The sequence below is a fragment of the Neoarthrinium moseri genome (assembly GCF_022829205.1).
Source record: "Neoarthrinium moseri strain CBS 164.80 chromosome Unknown scaffold59_Wmoseri_CBS_16480, whole genome shotgun sequence".
Lineage (NCBI taxonomy): Eukaryota > Fungi > Ascomycota > Sordariomycetes > Amphisphaeriales > Apiosporaceae > Neoarthrinium > Neoarthrinium moseri.
Genome location: NW_026055173.1, coordinates 151,986 through 167,507, shown reverse-complemented (window position 1 = coordinate 167,507; position 15,522 = coordinate 151,986). Strand labels below are relative to the sequence as shown.

The 15,522-nt window shown below is 54.3% G+C and overlaps 4 protein-coding genes across 4 annotated transcripts; 3 read left to right on the top strand and 1 right to left on the bottom strand.

Moving 5' to 3' along the window:
* Window positions 1-805: 805 nt before the first annotated feature.
* Window positions 806-2,418, top strand: JN550_010837 (uncharacterized protein; the record flags this gene model as incomplete). Its single annotated transcript, XM_049309135.1, has 3 exons — window positions 806-1,638; window positions 1,702-2,050; window positions 2,122-2,418. 3 exons carry the CDS (start codon window positions 806-808, stop codon window positions 2,416-2,418), a joined length of 1,479 nt encoding a protein of 492 aa, XP_049167227.1.
* Window positions 2,419-3,199: 781 nt separating this feature from the next.
* Window positions 3,200-5,063, top strand: JN550_010836 (uncharacterized protein; the record flags this gene model as incomplete). Its single annotated transcript, XM_049309134.1, has 6 exons — window positions 3,200-3,467; window positions 3,624-3,660; window positions 3,720-3,816; window positions 3,891-4,668; window positions 4,718-4,880; window positions 4,952-5,063. 6 exons carry the CDS (start codon window positions 3,200-3,202, stop codon window positions 5,061-5,063), a joined length of 1,455 nt encoding a protein of 484 aa, XP_049167226.1.
* A 57-nt stretch (window positions 5,064-5,120) lies between these two features.
* Window positions 5,121-7,833, bottom strand: JN550_010835 (uncharacterized protein; the record flags this gene model as incomplete). The annotated part of the gene is made up of 6 exons (XM_049309133.1): window positions 5,121-5,336; window positions 5,713-6,323; window positions 6,421-6,855; window positions 6,930-7,251; window positions 7,422-7,523; window positions 7,696-7,833. The coding sequence occupies 6 exons, from the start codon at window positions 7,831-7,833 to the stop codon at window positions 5,121-5,123; spliced, it is 1,824 nt and encodes a 607-aa protein (XP_049167225.1).
* Window positions 7,834-9,402: 1,569 nt separating this feature from the next.
* Window positions 9,403-14,326, top strand: JN550_010834 (uncharacterized protein; the record flags this gene model as incomplete). The annotated part of the gene is made up of 4 exons (XM_049309132.1): window positions 9,403-9,873; window positions 9,925-10,099; window positions 10,225-12,393; window positions 12,468-14,326. 4 exons carry the CDS (start codon window positions 9,403-9,405, stop codon window positions 14,324-14,326), a joined length of 4,674 nt encoding a protein of 1,557 aa, XP_049167224.1.
* Window positions 14,327-15,522: the final 1,196 nt, after the last annotated feature.

The window sequence follows — 15,522 nt, the reverse complement described above, 5'->3', positions numbered from 1 at the left end:
TTTATTTACTACTGTAAACTGTGCGATTAGAAGGCCACCCGATAGCAGGCAAAAATGACATGTTCCTAACTTACTGTTCGTCGAGACCTGACCTCGTCGAGAGTTCTCTCTGCGCTCTTCGGTACGGTGACTCTCGAACTGGCCATACCTGAAAATCACCGCTGGCGTTCGTGTGACAACTCCGGGCACAGGTGTAGGGAGCAACCTACGGTACTATGTACAGCAGCGCTTCCAAACTCGGCAGCCTGGCCGATTCCAACGTTGCGTCGAGAGACCAGGGTGATGATAAGCATTCGTGCATAGTAACGTACAACCTTGATTGGCCAACAGCACGTGACGATAAGAAGGGAGCTCATGTTGAAGCGGCGGGTGTTAAATGGACATGTGGCCCAAGCTCCCAGACGACCCCGGACTTTGACGCGCCCGTGGTGCCGCCTATGGCGCGATGTGGGATCGCAGCACCGTTAAGCTGAGCGTCGTCGTCTCCAGGTCGCGTCACCCAAGTCACCCAAGTCACCCACTACCGCTACCACTGCCACTGCAATCGAATCCATGCTGTCGCATTGAAATACACGCCCATCCACCGCGCCCTTCTTCCGTCCCCGAAGCGTGCTGACAGACCTTCTCGAGTCGCGTCCGGGCCAAGGAATACTTTTGGCCAAGCACCCCATTGATCCCGTCCCACCTTCATTCTCATCATCCTACGTCACCTTTTCTACATCGGCCCAGATCTTTTTCATCTGGCACTTCATCACCTCTCCGCTCCCCCATTGACCAACCAACGATCAATCGCATCGCCATCGCAATGGCCGACCCCACCTCTACCGATACGCCCGTCTTGTCGGCAGTGCCATCGGCTGTCGCCTCCAACGCTGCCACTCCGCAGTCCCTGCCTCCCATGGACAACGAGGAGCGCGAGAAGTCAATCAAGGTCTCCCTGGCCGACCTGACAGCCAAGGCCACAGCCCTGTACGCCCAGAAGAATTATGAGGAGGCCGCCGAGGTCTATGCCCAGGCTGCTGAGATGCAGGCCGAGTTCAACGGCGAGATGAGCCCCGAGAACGCCGACATCCTGTACCTCTACGGCCGCACCCTGTTCAAGGTCGGCCAGAGCAAGAGCGACGTGCTCGGCGGCCAAGCCGGCGCCGAGAAGAAGAAGCCCAAGGCAAACGGCGCCGCCAAACCCCAGAAGGGGGCCGCCGAGTCCAGCGCCGCCCCAGCCGCTTCCGAGCAGGACAAGTCGCAGGCAGAGGAGATCGCCGAGGAGAAGGTTGCCCTTGTTGCCAAGAATGCCAGCGGAAGCGGTCTGCAGGAAGGCGACGAGGTGCCCGAGGCCAAGAAGCCCCTCTTCCAGTTCACGGGCGACGAGAACTTTGAGGACTCGGACGACGAAGAGGCCGGCGAGGGCGAGGGTGAGGGCGAGGAGGAAGAGGAAGACGACGACCTTGCCGTCGCGTTCGAAGTGCTCGACCTCTCCCGCGTTCTTTTCGAGAAGGCGTTGGAGCAGCAAGAGGCGCAGAACGCCGAAGGCAAGGGCAAGGAGACGGTACAAGCAGATTCGCCTGCCGTCAGACATATCAAAGACCGCCTGGCCGATACCCACGATCTCCTTGCCGAGATCTCGCTTGAGAATGAGAAGTAAGGATATAGAAGCCGAGCTCCTTTCTCGTTGCCAAGTTGTGCTAACACATTCCGATCTAGGTACCCCCTTGCCATTCACGATGCCCGAGCCTCCCTGCAATACAAGCTGGCACTGTACCCAGAAGAGTCTGAGATCAGAGCCGAGGCGCACTTCAAGCTGTCGCTGGCTCTCGAGTTTGCCTCGGTCACAACAAGCGACGAGGAGAGACAGGCAGAAGGCGCCAAGACGGTCGACCAGGGACTGCGTGATGAGGCCGCCGTCGAGCTCGAGAAGGCCATCACCAGCACCAAGCTCAAGCTCCAGAACGAGGAGGTCACTCTGGCCACGCTTCACGCCCCTGAGGAGAATGACGTCTCGCGCAAGAAGATTGCCGAGGTCAAGGAGATCATTGCAGATATGGAGCAGCGGGTGAGTGTCTCTACGATTCACCCAGTCTTCTTCATACCTGCATTCTGAAATACTGACCTGTCCGCTTCCAGTTGATCGAGCTCAAGAAGCCGCCGGTGGATGTGGAGGGCGTGCTCGGGGCGGAGAACCCGATGACGGGCATCCTAGGTGCAGCCCTGGGCGAGTCGCCGGCACAGGCCCAGGCGCGCATCGAGGAGGCCAAGAAGGGCGCCACCGATCTTTCTGGCTTCGTGCGCAAGAAGGAGAAGAAGGCCGAGCCATCGCCAGGTCCCGAGACGAATGGCAAGCGCAAGGCCGAGGACGCCGTCGAGGGCGAGGATCCTAAGAAAGCCAAGACCGAGGAAGCGGCCCCGGCAACTGAGGCGTAGATGGGAGACTTGCCTCCCCTGTAGGTCTGGCTCTGCTGGAGCTGGCAGGGCCGGCCTTCCGCAACGGCTCCGTGGAGGGCAGGGCCCCGGGCAATAGGCCAAGTGTGTCTCTGATGCCCGTCTTGCGATTTGACTGGATGCACGCAACGGACTCGGCGTTTCGCCCGGCATGGCGTCAGTATGATGATGATTGGAGTTTTACGACATCAAGAAAAGTGTACATTAAATTTTTGGGAAGCGCCTGGCCATTGGGCGCGCCCAACATATGAGATGCCCACAGAGGCGGCAGCTACCAATGTATTCTAGGGAACAAGCCGCGAGCTGGCTTGGATCGCCACTATGACTTTTCGTTCTTCCCACGTGAACGAGATCTGACGCATTGGCCCGTCTGTTGTTGCCCACCTGCTTCGGAGTATCGACCGCGAAAGCTGAGCCGATCTGGCGTTGTGTACGCTGAGAGTAGAGAGTTGGTAGCATGAACACAGGGATGATACGACCGGCCCTGACGATATTTACGAACACGCCATATGAACTGCGGCGATCATCTGGGTGCCATCACTTCACCGGTAGATATAATTCCCAAGAGCGTGTTGCATGCCTTGGGGGTCCGTATACAGCCAGCAGCCGGCGTCAGCTGTGGGCCTGGTTTTCCATAAATAAATCATGTCCGTCCTGATGGGATCGATCTGCGGGCCCCACGGGCCAATGTGGCTGTGCCAGGACACACGCCCGCCACGGCCGGCTGACCAATGAATGGCCAGGACCCTGCCCATGGCCGCCCATGGCCCGTCGCTCGTTCCCCAATCCTAAGCCCAGGGCTGTCAAAGGAACTCGGGGCCGTCGACGGGAACTGGACATCTATTTGGCTGACGACCACGCTGCTGAACCTCATTCCGGCGCTGCACCATCACCAACCTCTGGTACTGCGACGCATCGCGACAACATGGCAGAACCATCACCCGGCGTCGGGCACACCGATTCCATCGATTCGCGCGATGACCCGAACAAGCCGGTCGACAAGAAGAAGAAGAAGTCCAGGAGGCCTGCGAGTGAGTAAACCCCGGGTGACGGGTGACGGGTGACGGGTGACGGGCGACGACGACACTAGGGCGGGACAACGACCACCGACGTCTCGGCCTGTGTCTGCCATCTATCCTGTGCCAATGGACTCGGGGGCCCCCGCTGACGAGTTGCGACCCGAACAGATACTGCGTTCCGACAGCAGCGATTGAAGGCGTGGCAGTGAGTACACCCATCCCCTCGATCACTGGCAAGACACCGACCTGACATACTCCGAACAGACCCATCTTGACCCCCAAGACGGTGATCCCCATCTTTTTCGTCATCGGCATCATCTTTGCCCCCATCGGCGGGGCCTTGCTCTATGCCAGCGCGACGGTACGCTCTCTCGCTCCGTGTCCCCCGCGGCCACCCGTCGAACACCGGCGACGTACTGACAGCATCCGCTCTAGGTCAAAGAACTCCAGATCGATTACTCGACATGCAACACCGACGCACCTAACACAACGGATTCGCAACCCATGCCGACAGACTTGATCAAGGCGTCATTCAAGACCGACAAACCAGCGATCAATGCACTTTGGCGCAGAGAGCTCACGAACCACACATACCACGGGAGCTACGTCGTCGAGAACATCACCAAATGTATCCTTACGTTCACCACGCCTGAGGACATGGGGCCGCCCGTGCTGTTCTTCTATCGCCTTACCAACTTCTACCAGAACCATCGACGCTACGTGTCGTCCTTCTACGACAAGCAGCTCAAGGGGGACTCCGTCTCGGTTCAAGCCGTCAAGGACTCCAGTTGCTCGCCCTTGACATCGGACGGCGACAAGGCCTACTACCCGTGCGGCCTCATTGCTAACTCGATGTTCAATGACACGTTTGCCAGCCCCGTGCTGACCAACAAGCCTTCTCTGACCGAAACCAAAGTCAATGAGACCTACGTCATGCAGAATTCCTCCAACATCGCCTGGGATTCCGACAACGCTCTCTATGGAAACTTGCCCGCGGGTACCGATTATGACACCATCCTACCACCGCCAAACTGGCAGAAGCAATACAAGGACGGCAAATATAGTACCGATTCGCCCCCTCCGGATTTGAACAACAACCAACAGTTTATGGTTTGGATGAGAACTGCTGGTCTCCCGACGTTCTCCAAGCTTTACATGCGAAATGATTCTCATGCCATGGAGGCTGGCACTTATGACATTGAAATTCTCTCAGGTACGTCTGGCGCCTTCATAACAGGTTCCCAAGCTAATTCCCCCTTCAGAGTTCCCGACTACCGAATACCAGGGCACAAAGTCCATCGTCATCACGACTACGAGCCCCATGGGAGGCAAGAACCCGTTCCTGGGTATCCTCTACGTTGTAGTGGGCGGCCTGTGCATTGTCCTTGGTGCCGTATTCACCGTTACCCATCTGATCAAACCAAGGTACACTTCCCCCCTACCCCTTCTGCCCATTGGGTGTCCATTGGGAACCCATTGCTTATCAAACCTTGCAGAAAACTTGGCGACCACACCTACCTCTCATGGAACAAGGTTTCGAATAATGCGGCCAAATCTGGGCCAGGCGGTCCTGCCATTGGCATGTCTACGGGACGCGATCTGGCTTAGGATGCCAGAGCTGCACCGCCGTCTTGGGACGAGGCTCGGTCCCTCGTCCACAGGCACTCACCACCCGACTGTGAGGCGTTTCCACGTATGCACGAACCGGACTTGTCGTCCTCCTCCTCGCCGACGAAGAGCCTCCGCTCTAACCCCGTCCATGGTGGCCACGTAGACAGCGCCACGAGCCTGGTCAACAGTATCTCGGGGCCCAGCTTTGTCAGCGCATCCGTATTCGGGGGAAGTCTGGTCGAAGGAGAACATGAGGGACGTCAAACCCCACTGGACGTGTTGAGGTCGGAGGAGAGAGCCAAGACTCCTCGTCGCCCGGGTGGCTACTGAGATGACTGTATGAATACTGTTGCATTGTTTCCTTTTCCTAGAATATCTCTCTCGAAGGTTTGTGGGAGATGCGCTCGGGGTCAGACTGGGGACCATGGAATCATGGAATCATTGATATCCTGTGTCGTTGGCCCAAGACTTGAATGCTGGATGGAGATTACGGCGATGTCTTCCCATTTCACTTGATATCCGCAGGTTTCGGCGTTCACGGCATCATTTAATAGAAGAATTATTTGTTTCCCCACCCAGCCAACCAGCTCTATGGGCAATCGTGCACTCATATCTCTATAGCGATCCTCCCGATCCCCCGACTGACACAACTCAGCATCCCGTCCTTCTTCTCATTCTCCATCAGCGCCGTGCCCCGGTGGTCGACGCGCCCGCTCTTCAGCACCACCTTGCACGTCCCGCAGTTGCCCACCTCACAGCTGCTCGCGATGGCGCTGTCGTCGGCGCCAAAGTGCCGCCGCAGCGCCTCGAGCAGCGTCTCCTCGCCGCCCACCTGCAGCACCGGCGCCGGCGTCTGCTGGCCGCCCCGGTTGGCGACCACGACCTCGAACGGGTCCCCGCCCGTGTCGGCCGCGAACGCCTCGTAGTGCACCTCGTCCTCGCCCAGCCCGGCGCTGCCCGCCGCCCGCTGCGCCTCGGCCATCATCCCTGGCGGCCCGCACACATACACCTGGCTGTTCCACGGCAGCGAGCTCATCACCTGCGCGATGTCCAGCCGCTGCCCCTGCGCCTTGTCGTAGTACACGATCTTCACCGACGACGCTTCTCCTTCATCCTCCGTCGCCGCCGTGCCCTTGGACTTGTCGGCGGCCGCCGGGGCTGGCCCCGTCAGCGCCGCCAGCCGCTCCGCGAACGGCACGTCGTCCTTGGACCGCACCGCGTAGTGCACTACCGAGTCCCAGTGGATCTTGCGGTACACTGTACGATGTCGAGTGTTAGCAACGAGTTCCTAATCCCATCCGTAGGATTACCCAGTGGGGGTGTGTTGAATGACGCTAAGTTCAATTCTACTCACTGTCCAGCAGCGCCATGAAAGCCGTGATGCCCACGCCGCCCGCGATGAAGACGTGCGCGCTCGCCTTGCCGGCCGGCGCGATCGCCGACGTGATGGAGGCCGCCACGGGCAGCACGTCGCCCACCGCGGCAGTGCCGTGCAGGTACGCCGACCCGCCGCGGCTGGAGTCCTCGAGCGCGACGCCGAGCTCGAACCGGTTCGGCGTCCCGGACACGATCGAGTACGACCGCACCAGGCCGCCGGGCAGCCGCAGCCGCGCGTGCGCCCCCAGCAGGTACGACGGCGCGTCCGGGTCTGGCGCTACCCGCTCCAGCACGAACGACGTGATGCGCGCCGTCTGCCGCGTCTTCTCGACCAGCTTGTAGTCGGCCCAGGACTCACTCGACTGCTGCTGCTTCTTGTTTGCTGCCGCTTTGGCTTTGGCGACGCGCTTTACTGGATCGCAGCGGGTGGAGTCAGCGATTGCTTTGGGGTGGAACGATTGGTACCAGGTCCGGCAGTCCACCTACCGAAGGCTCCTCGGGCCTCCTGGCCCAGCTCCTCGATCTGCGACAGCTCCTCGTTCATGGCGTCGTCCGTCTGGTTCCGGTGGAGGTACTCCTGCAGGCGCTCGATGGTCCATTTGGGGTGTTTGCGCTCCACGAGCGCGATGCTCATGCCCGCCTCGAGGGGCCCCGGCCGCAGCACGCGGTAGTACCAGCCCGTCCGCGAAGCGGCGTAGGTCTTGGGCGCGAAGTTCTTGAGATGGAAGCGGTGGTTCAGCTTGAAGCACGGCTGCCGCGGCAGGGAGACCTGCAGGAGAAGGCCGCTGTCGGGGTCGCCCGCGGAGATCTGGAAGCCATTGTGAGTCATCGCCCTGCAGGATTTGTGGTCTGGCATTGTGGAGCCGAAAGGAGAGGTCAGGATGCGACCAGATGGCCGATTGTAAGAGTTGCGGGCGATGGGAGGGTCCCATGGTGACGATGCGGTGCCGCCAAGACGCAGGAAAGGGGCTCACTGACAATGTCTCCGACGCACACATTGCGCTCGTTCATCGACGCCGTGACGAGGTTCTCCCCAAATCCGCCCGGTTTGAAGCGGGATGCTGCTTCCGGGTACTCGGTCTGCCATTGGGGATAATGTGACGAGCAGTCTGGGAGAATTGCATTAGCAACCACGGTGTGAATGAAAAGGGGGCAAGTGGGCGCTCTTGCATCCATGGACTGCCTTGTCTCTTCCCCCGTGAAATGTCGGATCGTGCTCGTCGCCCTCAATTCCCAGGAAATCAACAGATACCATCTCTTCACAAATCGTCTTGTCGATTCCCGATTGAATCGTCAACCCTGGCATCATCTTCATCCTGCTCCTGCGGACTTCGAGGATGATGTCCTCCTTGAAAGGGGCATCGAGGTCAATGTCCGCGCCGGGTGCCATGGTACCCGCTGGATTTCCAATTTGTTTCTTTCGGTGTGAAGAGTGGAACAAGAATGAAGGGCACCCCTGCACCGAATGTGAATTCGGAATAATAAGGAGTAAGAAAGTAGCACGGCGGGTTTTGAATCTCGATTTCCCATTTAATGCTGCGATTGCCAAAAAGTGGGTTCTGATCCATGAAAGATGATTGGTCGGCGGCTATAGCTTTGCGGATGTCTCTTCCCGCATTAGGATAGTATTCCTCTACTCTGCCATATCGTGTTGCCCAAGCTAAGATATAATGTATTTTCAATCTTTCGCCTTCACCGGTGTCTTGTATGATAGACCAATATTGAGCTTGGCACAGTCACTGCCAAGCAGATGCCGCAGGTTGGAATTTGGTCGAGTAACAGAAAGCATTCAGTGTCGTGATTTGTCTTCACGGTAATTATAAAGGGACCTATCTCAGATAAAGGAGTGGTCTCTAAGATCCTGCTTCGTATTCCATTCGATATTTCCTCGCACCCTGCTGGGAAATACCGGCAGGTGGGCGATATCGTGTGCTTGACTTGACATCGGACTGTCGTCCGAGAGGAAACGGCCCATGTGATCGCACAACATCAATCTTCAGCCATCACCGATCACATCTTCGAGGCTGGTCCACAATAAATTAATTTCGAGATTTGTTGAGCCTTCCGAATCGACCTACGGCCACGCCGGGGCTATAACTTGCGCCTTCCCTCGCATCTCAACCCAAATGGGGATGCTGAGGTAAACCAACCCTCACCTCCTCCTGGTCATCATTCTGACCGTTCACAAAGTCCCTACCGTATTCTACCTCGCCCACCCTCGGGTATTTCTGAACACGCTCCTACTCAACTCACCCAGGCGAGGACTTCGTCCTAACGCATACATTCCACCCTGCGCCAACGGTCAAATATCACTGACATCCGGTCGCTCTCCTAACTCAGTTCCCTACTCAACCCTTCGTCGCAACATATCACCCTCTTTCCTCGTCTACGCGTGGGACCTCTACCCAATCCAACTTCTCAACACACTGAGAATAGGTCTTCTCGTCCCCACGGATCACTATCCTTCCTGAACGGCGATCGGGTACCTCTGATCTCCGCGCACCCCCAAACTTAACCCTCCCAGATAAAGCCTTCACCCCGAAGTGGCAATCTCATCTTCGTCACCGTTACCTCCTACAACAGTCGGCACTTTCGCCAAGGCAGGCACCTACTCTCTTATATTTCACCTCTCACATTGTGCGCAAGGCGAGACGATAGCATTCACCTCACGGATTGGTCGTGTTCCTGCCTTCTTCAAGGTTCCGAAAACGACGAACTCGTATCTTTACCTGCTCCATTTCTCCCTCGTCATCCCACCTTCCTGCACATCGGAGGACGAGAAGTACATTTCCGCTTCGTCACATCTCTTCGTCCCATCAGGACTCTCGACTTCACCCCAACTTCCAAGGTGCTTAAAGTCTCTGCAGCCCTCTCATCTCAAAGTCACTTCATTTGTGTTCAACCATTCTAAATTTACACACATCTCTTGGTGGGTTAGGTTCGCCCCTAGTGGTTCGACATGTCGAGCGTCGGCACCATCGCGTCGGGGCAGCCAGCCTCGGCAAATACATCAGCCGCCAACGCGACCCCCTCGTTTAGTCGAAAGACAACTAATGGCGGGAAGAAGAGCAAAGGCTGGAAACATCACATCAAAACTTCACTAAAGGGAAATGCGGAAAAACGACCCGAAATGAAGTTGGGTTTCTTCGATCCATTTACTCACCCAGCTTACAAGACTGACGACAAGGTGAAAAGATTTTACGGAGGTCATGCGTCCAATAAAAACCACCCTCTTAAAGGCCGAGAGAAAACCGCTCGCTGGCTCATCCAAGAGTTTGAGAAGTATTACCCGATCTGCGACCTGAAGGGAATTGGCCACTTTAATCAGGCTGAGCCCGTCACATATCGTGTCGTTGGAAACCCCGACTCAGTTCACAAGGGAGTAGTCGACTCCGTGGGACTAGATACACAACAAGACATTGATGCTGAGGTACTTATCTGTCATATTATGTGTTGGTCAATCGAGGCTAATTATTAGTAGACGACGACTTCAACCAAATCCAGCTTCCAAAAGAATATTACCGATGAGGACACTGAGCACTCACACTTTGTTGGTACTGCTGCTCAAGCTTTCCTCTCCGGATCGCCGAACTGTCTCGGGCCCCCTTTGGAAGCTTGCTGCATATACCTACAAATGGAGAAAATTGGTGACTATGGTGAGTGATACATTATCGAGTGCTACGTGATAACTTGTGGTGACTGATCAATACGAAACCCTCAGGACGCTATAAGCTGCCTCTATACCAATCGCCATTATTTCCAAGGGTTCGAGATTCTAAAGATCTTGAACCCGAGGTGGATGATGATAGCGGAGAAGAGGATGAAGCAGAGCAAAGTGAAGATGGTAGTTCCATGGGCGACAACGCCGACGACGGCGATTACGACGGTGAACACGCGGATGCGTATGACGAGTCCGTCGTCGGGGAAGTCAATTGCCAAGACTCTAGCGATTCTGATGACGAGGTAGAACAGCCAAGTGCTCCAGAGACAACATGTCGCAACGGATTCCTCCCTAATCAAGTCACGGCTATCGTCTGGATACTACAGAGGTTCCATGGTGAGCTCCCAAAACTCAAGGAATTTGAAACTGTCAAGGAGCAAGATGCGAGAAAAAGACTATCAGCGCCAAGACTTTTCGGTGGTATTCTTGCAGATTCAATGGGCCTAGGCAAGACTCGCGCCGTCACTGCTGCGCTTGAGCTCATGGCTGCGCATGGTTCTAGGGTCGAGCACAACAAATCCACCGGCCAGCAAAGCTATCGTCCTATGCTGGTTCTCTGCCCCAATGTTACCGTTGCAGCTCAGTGGGCCAAGGAATTTGTCTCGAATACATCTCGCCATGTTATTAAGAAGATCGTTGTTGGCGGAGCTAAGGCAACAAACTACGCCGAGGGTAAGAACCTTGACGACAGAGTCACGCATATCGAAGCCGAAGATTTCAGAGAATGGCCTGATCATCTATCATATATGTGGAACACGGAAAATCCCCGAGCGTCAATGACTGTTCTCATTATGCCTATTGATACATGGTCAGCGAGAACCATCCGTACTCGCACGGAGGACGGGGAGCGGTACTCGACCTTTACGCAAGACAACCGTGGTTTCTCGGTCGTCTGTGTCGATGAAGCACATAAGATCAAGAACAGTCTAACAAAGAACTGGAGGAGTGTTTACCTTTTAGAAAGGGCGTATACTCTACTTGTTACCGCGACACCATGCACGAACCACCTCGTGGACCTTGACGGGTTGGCACGGGTACTTTGGACAGTTCCGGAACAATATCTCAAAAGCAAACGACCAGACCTATGGAGTCGGATCCGGGGACTTTCTGACCTCGAAGACCTTCAGCTCCTTGAAGTGGAAGATAAGTGCAGCGACTTCCGCCTCCTAGCTGGTAAGCCTGACCTTTTGGAGAAGCTACTATGCAAAGATCCAGGCGAAAACGGTCATGATTTCACGGAGATTCGAAATTACCTGCACCCTTTTGAGTCTTTGGCCATTCTCAAGCGAGGTCCGGGCTCAACAATCTATACAGACTTCGAAAAGACGTGCCCGATGTCACTTAAGGGTTTGCTCCCTAATGTTGATAACTCAACCGTATACATTGATTTGGACGACAGATTGACGCGTGTGTACCAATCAGCTCATGTTGATTTGTTGATTAAGTATCTCAAGCGCCTGAGAAAGTGGTCTGATGTTGAAATTGATCGAGAGATGGAGGATGATTCGCATGGAGAAGTGGGCGAGCCCCAGAGTTTGGCGACCCTTCGTCGCAAGTTCCAGATCGCCGCAGCATCTATGGATATATACGGACTTGATAAGCTTCTCGATCAACACGGATACGGAACCAAAGTGACACATATTGCGGAGATGCGAAAGAACAACGTCGACTTCAGGACATTGGCGCCGTTCTTGAAAAAATACAAGGAACGTATGCCTAACACAGCCTTAAGCCTTCTGAGAATGGCGGTCAGGAATTCACCAGTGCTCCGTTACATTTTGCACGATATTAAGGACCATATCTTGGACCGTGAACCCGGCAAACACAGCAGATCCGGTGGGTCAGGGACACCCAAAGAGAAGATCAAGAAGCTCCTGATCACAGAGGCCAGCCCTATATTGGCTTTCTACTACGAACTTGTGTTTCAGCTCATTGGACTCAATGCCCGCACACTCCACTCGGACCTGAGCCAGAACGATCGGGACGACCTGATTAAGTCATTTAACTCTGACGAGGAGGATTCGGTTCAGATATTCATCCAGATGTACACGGTCGGATTCGCTGGGACAAACTTGCACAAAAATTGCTCCCGAGTGATTATTGCGTCCCAAGCACATAGTCTAGCGGTGCAATCTCAGGCGGTACACAGAGTTATTCGGGTAGGCCAGGTTTCAGACGTAAAGGTCTTCCGCCTAATAGTAAACAACTCATATCATAGTTTCGTTGAAAGTAAGTTGATTATCGAGGGTAGTACGGGTTTTTTTTTTTTTTTTTTTTTTTTTGCTAACGAATACATTCCCTAGGCCGACAAATCGAGAAGGCATTGCCAGAACTGGCAGTTCGGGCTCAAGGTGACATGAACCACATTCTTGTTCAACTACTAAACCTATATGATAATGAGATCGCCACTGCTTGGAAGAGTCAAGATGGCCAGAAACTAATCAATGAGAGAAATTTGTCCGAGCCTAGCACACCGAAAACCTCTTATTCCTCTCAGGGTTCGATATCTGCCCTATCGGCAAGCCAAGCTACGCAGGCGACATCAAACAACGCGTCATTCCATGCAGATAAAAAGCGAAAAATCAGTACAGAAGAAGCTAAAGCAACATCTGTATCTGCTTTGCCCAAACGCAGTGAATCACTCGTCAAAGGAGAGATAGGCGGCGGTAGAGGCTGGGAGGATACTCTTTGCGATCCAGGCACTTCGGCATCTTCTTTTGCGTCGGAATCCAGTACAGAAATGGCCGGAGGAGTCTATCAGCGAAGTAAAGCACATAGCGAGTCTTTACAGTCTTTCCTGGCTCCTAAATGCCGCGCGGACTATCACGAAGAGTTCAAAGCGCTTATTCAGAAAAAAAGTCGCTTCGACCATAAGAAGAATCAGCTCCGGCGGAAACTCTCATTTTACAAGCGCGACAATCCAGGGTGTTTGTGGACACTGGAGGACTTGAATAAGCAGCCCGTCTTGGAGTTGGCCCTGGAGCGGGTGCTGCAAGTTCGGTTGGGGGCCGAGGAACTCGCCATGCTGCCTATTCCCTGGATTCCACTCAGTGCAATTTCTGCTAAGAAAAAGCGTGAGGTGCAAGAACTTGTTTCACAAGTCACCGTTACAGAAACGGATGTGAATGCTAAAGACAAGAGAGCCAGCGACGAGGCAGAGAAATTCAAGATCCAGGAAGCTGTTAAGAATACTCAAGGCCAAATGTCGATCGAGAAGGCCGAAGAACAAATACAAGATGACCACAGTGATGGGATTGTATCAGCTTACACCAAGCCCAAAGTGGAAGGGAAAAGAAAGCTGATCAAAGAGGAGCATAACCCCGAGGATAGCGTTGACTGGCGAAATACGCCCGTTGGTACTTATGCTCGTACCATTGACGAGGGTGGTGCTCCCACCGAGGGAATAGAACCTGGAGACCGCTCTTCCTTTGATAATATTTATCAGAAAGTCAAAATTGAGCCCAGCACAGACAAAGCAGAGCCCAAAGCGGCAAAGAATCGGGTACGAATTATTTTCAAGAAGCAGCCAAAGAATGATGTAGAGGACAGCGAACCCGATACCGAGAGCGCGGGCAGTGAAACATCAGCTGCGGTAACTAGCCATGTCGTTGCAGTGAAGCGAGAACCCAGCCCTGATGACAGGACCCGCAGCGACCTTGAGACGCATGAACTAACTACAGCAGACATAAGCCGTGATGTCATGATGATCGACGAAGCGTGCTGCAATCCAGGCGAGCGACACGGATCAGATACTGGAATAAAGACTGAAAAGCAACCAGATAATTCTGACATGGATGTCAACATGACAGAAATCTCAGCGCCAATAAAGACAAAAGATCTCCGTATCAAGCAAGAGCATGAGTCAGATATCCCAAACGGATATCAGAATAGAGCCAAGTCTGACTCGACGCCCCCTAGTGTTAAGAAGGAGACTGATATCTCAGAGAACGTGGACTCTGATGACGAGAACTACAACAATCTCCTCATGACGGGCGGCGCTGAAGATTCGGACGAGGAGATTACCATAACAAACTCTCGCGCCGTGCCTCGGGAGTCTGTCATCATCTCAGATGACGAACTTGAAATCGTGGGCGAGAGAGCTGTAGGTTCAAGGGAGAGGAAGCCTTTTGGCTTGGCGCTTTCGAAGCGCGAGCAGAGCTAGGTGGTGACTTGTTTGGGATTATTGTAACCGGTTCATAGCTAGTTTACCAGCTCGCAGGCGGATGGAACTTTTCCACTGTGATAGGGGATCAAGCAACAATTGGCTATGGATGCGGGAATGATCAGGCACATGAAGATGGGCTTTCACGATGACTTCGTTCGCCGGGGGCAGCTATATCATGAGGAGCCATAGGAGGCTCCATAGACAGACTGCTAGTCTAGACAGAATTGCGATGCGTTTCGTATGCCCTCTTGTTCTGCTGGTCGATGAAGCAAGTATAGTTGACGTGAAGCCATGGACATGATATTGTGAGGGAGTAGACCCTACATCCGAATGGTTCAAAAGGGTTCATTCTCGGATACTAACGTAAAGCGCATGGAAAGCCCATATACCGTGATTGGTAGCCAGCTCATAACCTGGAAAAGGGGCTACGAGTTTTCCCGCGTCTAGTACTTTTGGGCTCATCTGCTATCGAATTCAGGTTATCATCACAGGCTTGATGAACGGTCACGCTCCTTTTCCTATCTGCCAACTGATACATTTCCTGTGTAAGGATGAGACTTTCCTGTCCGCACAGCCTCAGACGCTTTTCACCGAGTTCATCTGGAAATGGGCGCGGCAATGTCGTAAAGACCAAGCCGGAGCCATTATCTTCTTACATATACACATAGCCAATGAAGGGCTGTCGATTACGGTTAGATATTCTCGCGGAGACTTGAAGCACTGGTTCCGGTGCGTTCACGTGTTTCGGAAGGGCCGTTTATCTGCAAGTGGAAGCGAGGTCCGATATTCGACACAACTACCGAGCAGTGTCACGGTCCCTGTATCAACAGGGCAATACGAACACGGCGATGTTCGGTGCGGATCTGCGGACATTACTTTGTATGCGAGCGATGTTGTGAGGAACATGCTGCCCGTGTTGCATTCCATTTGCCAAGTCCTATCCCCGTGATGATGATCCGCTCCGTCGTTGCCACCGACCGTTGCTACCGAAACAAGAGCAATCTTCCAAAAGAATGTTGATGGCCAATCAAACGAGATGATCGCAAGTTTCAATTACGATGAGCCGTGTGCCGGAGCTCTTTCTCAGAAGGCATTTATCCGTGCGGACTGATCAATCGGGTTGTGTCCTCCTGGTGTGCTAGAGTCCCAGGGGCTTGGGTTGCTATAGGCGTGGAAGCGAGAAAGCCGTCGAA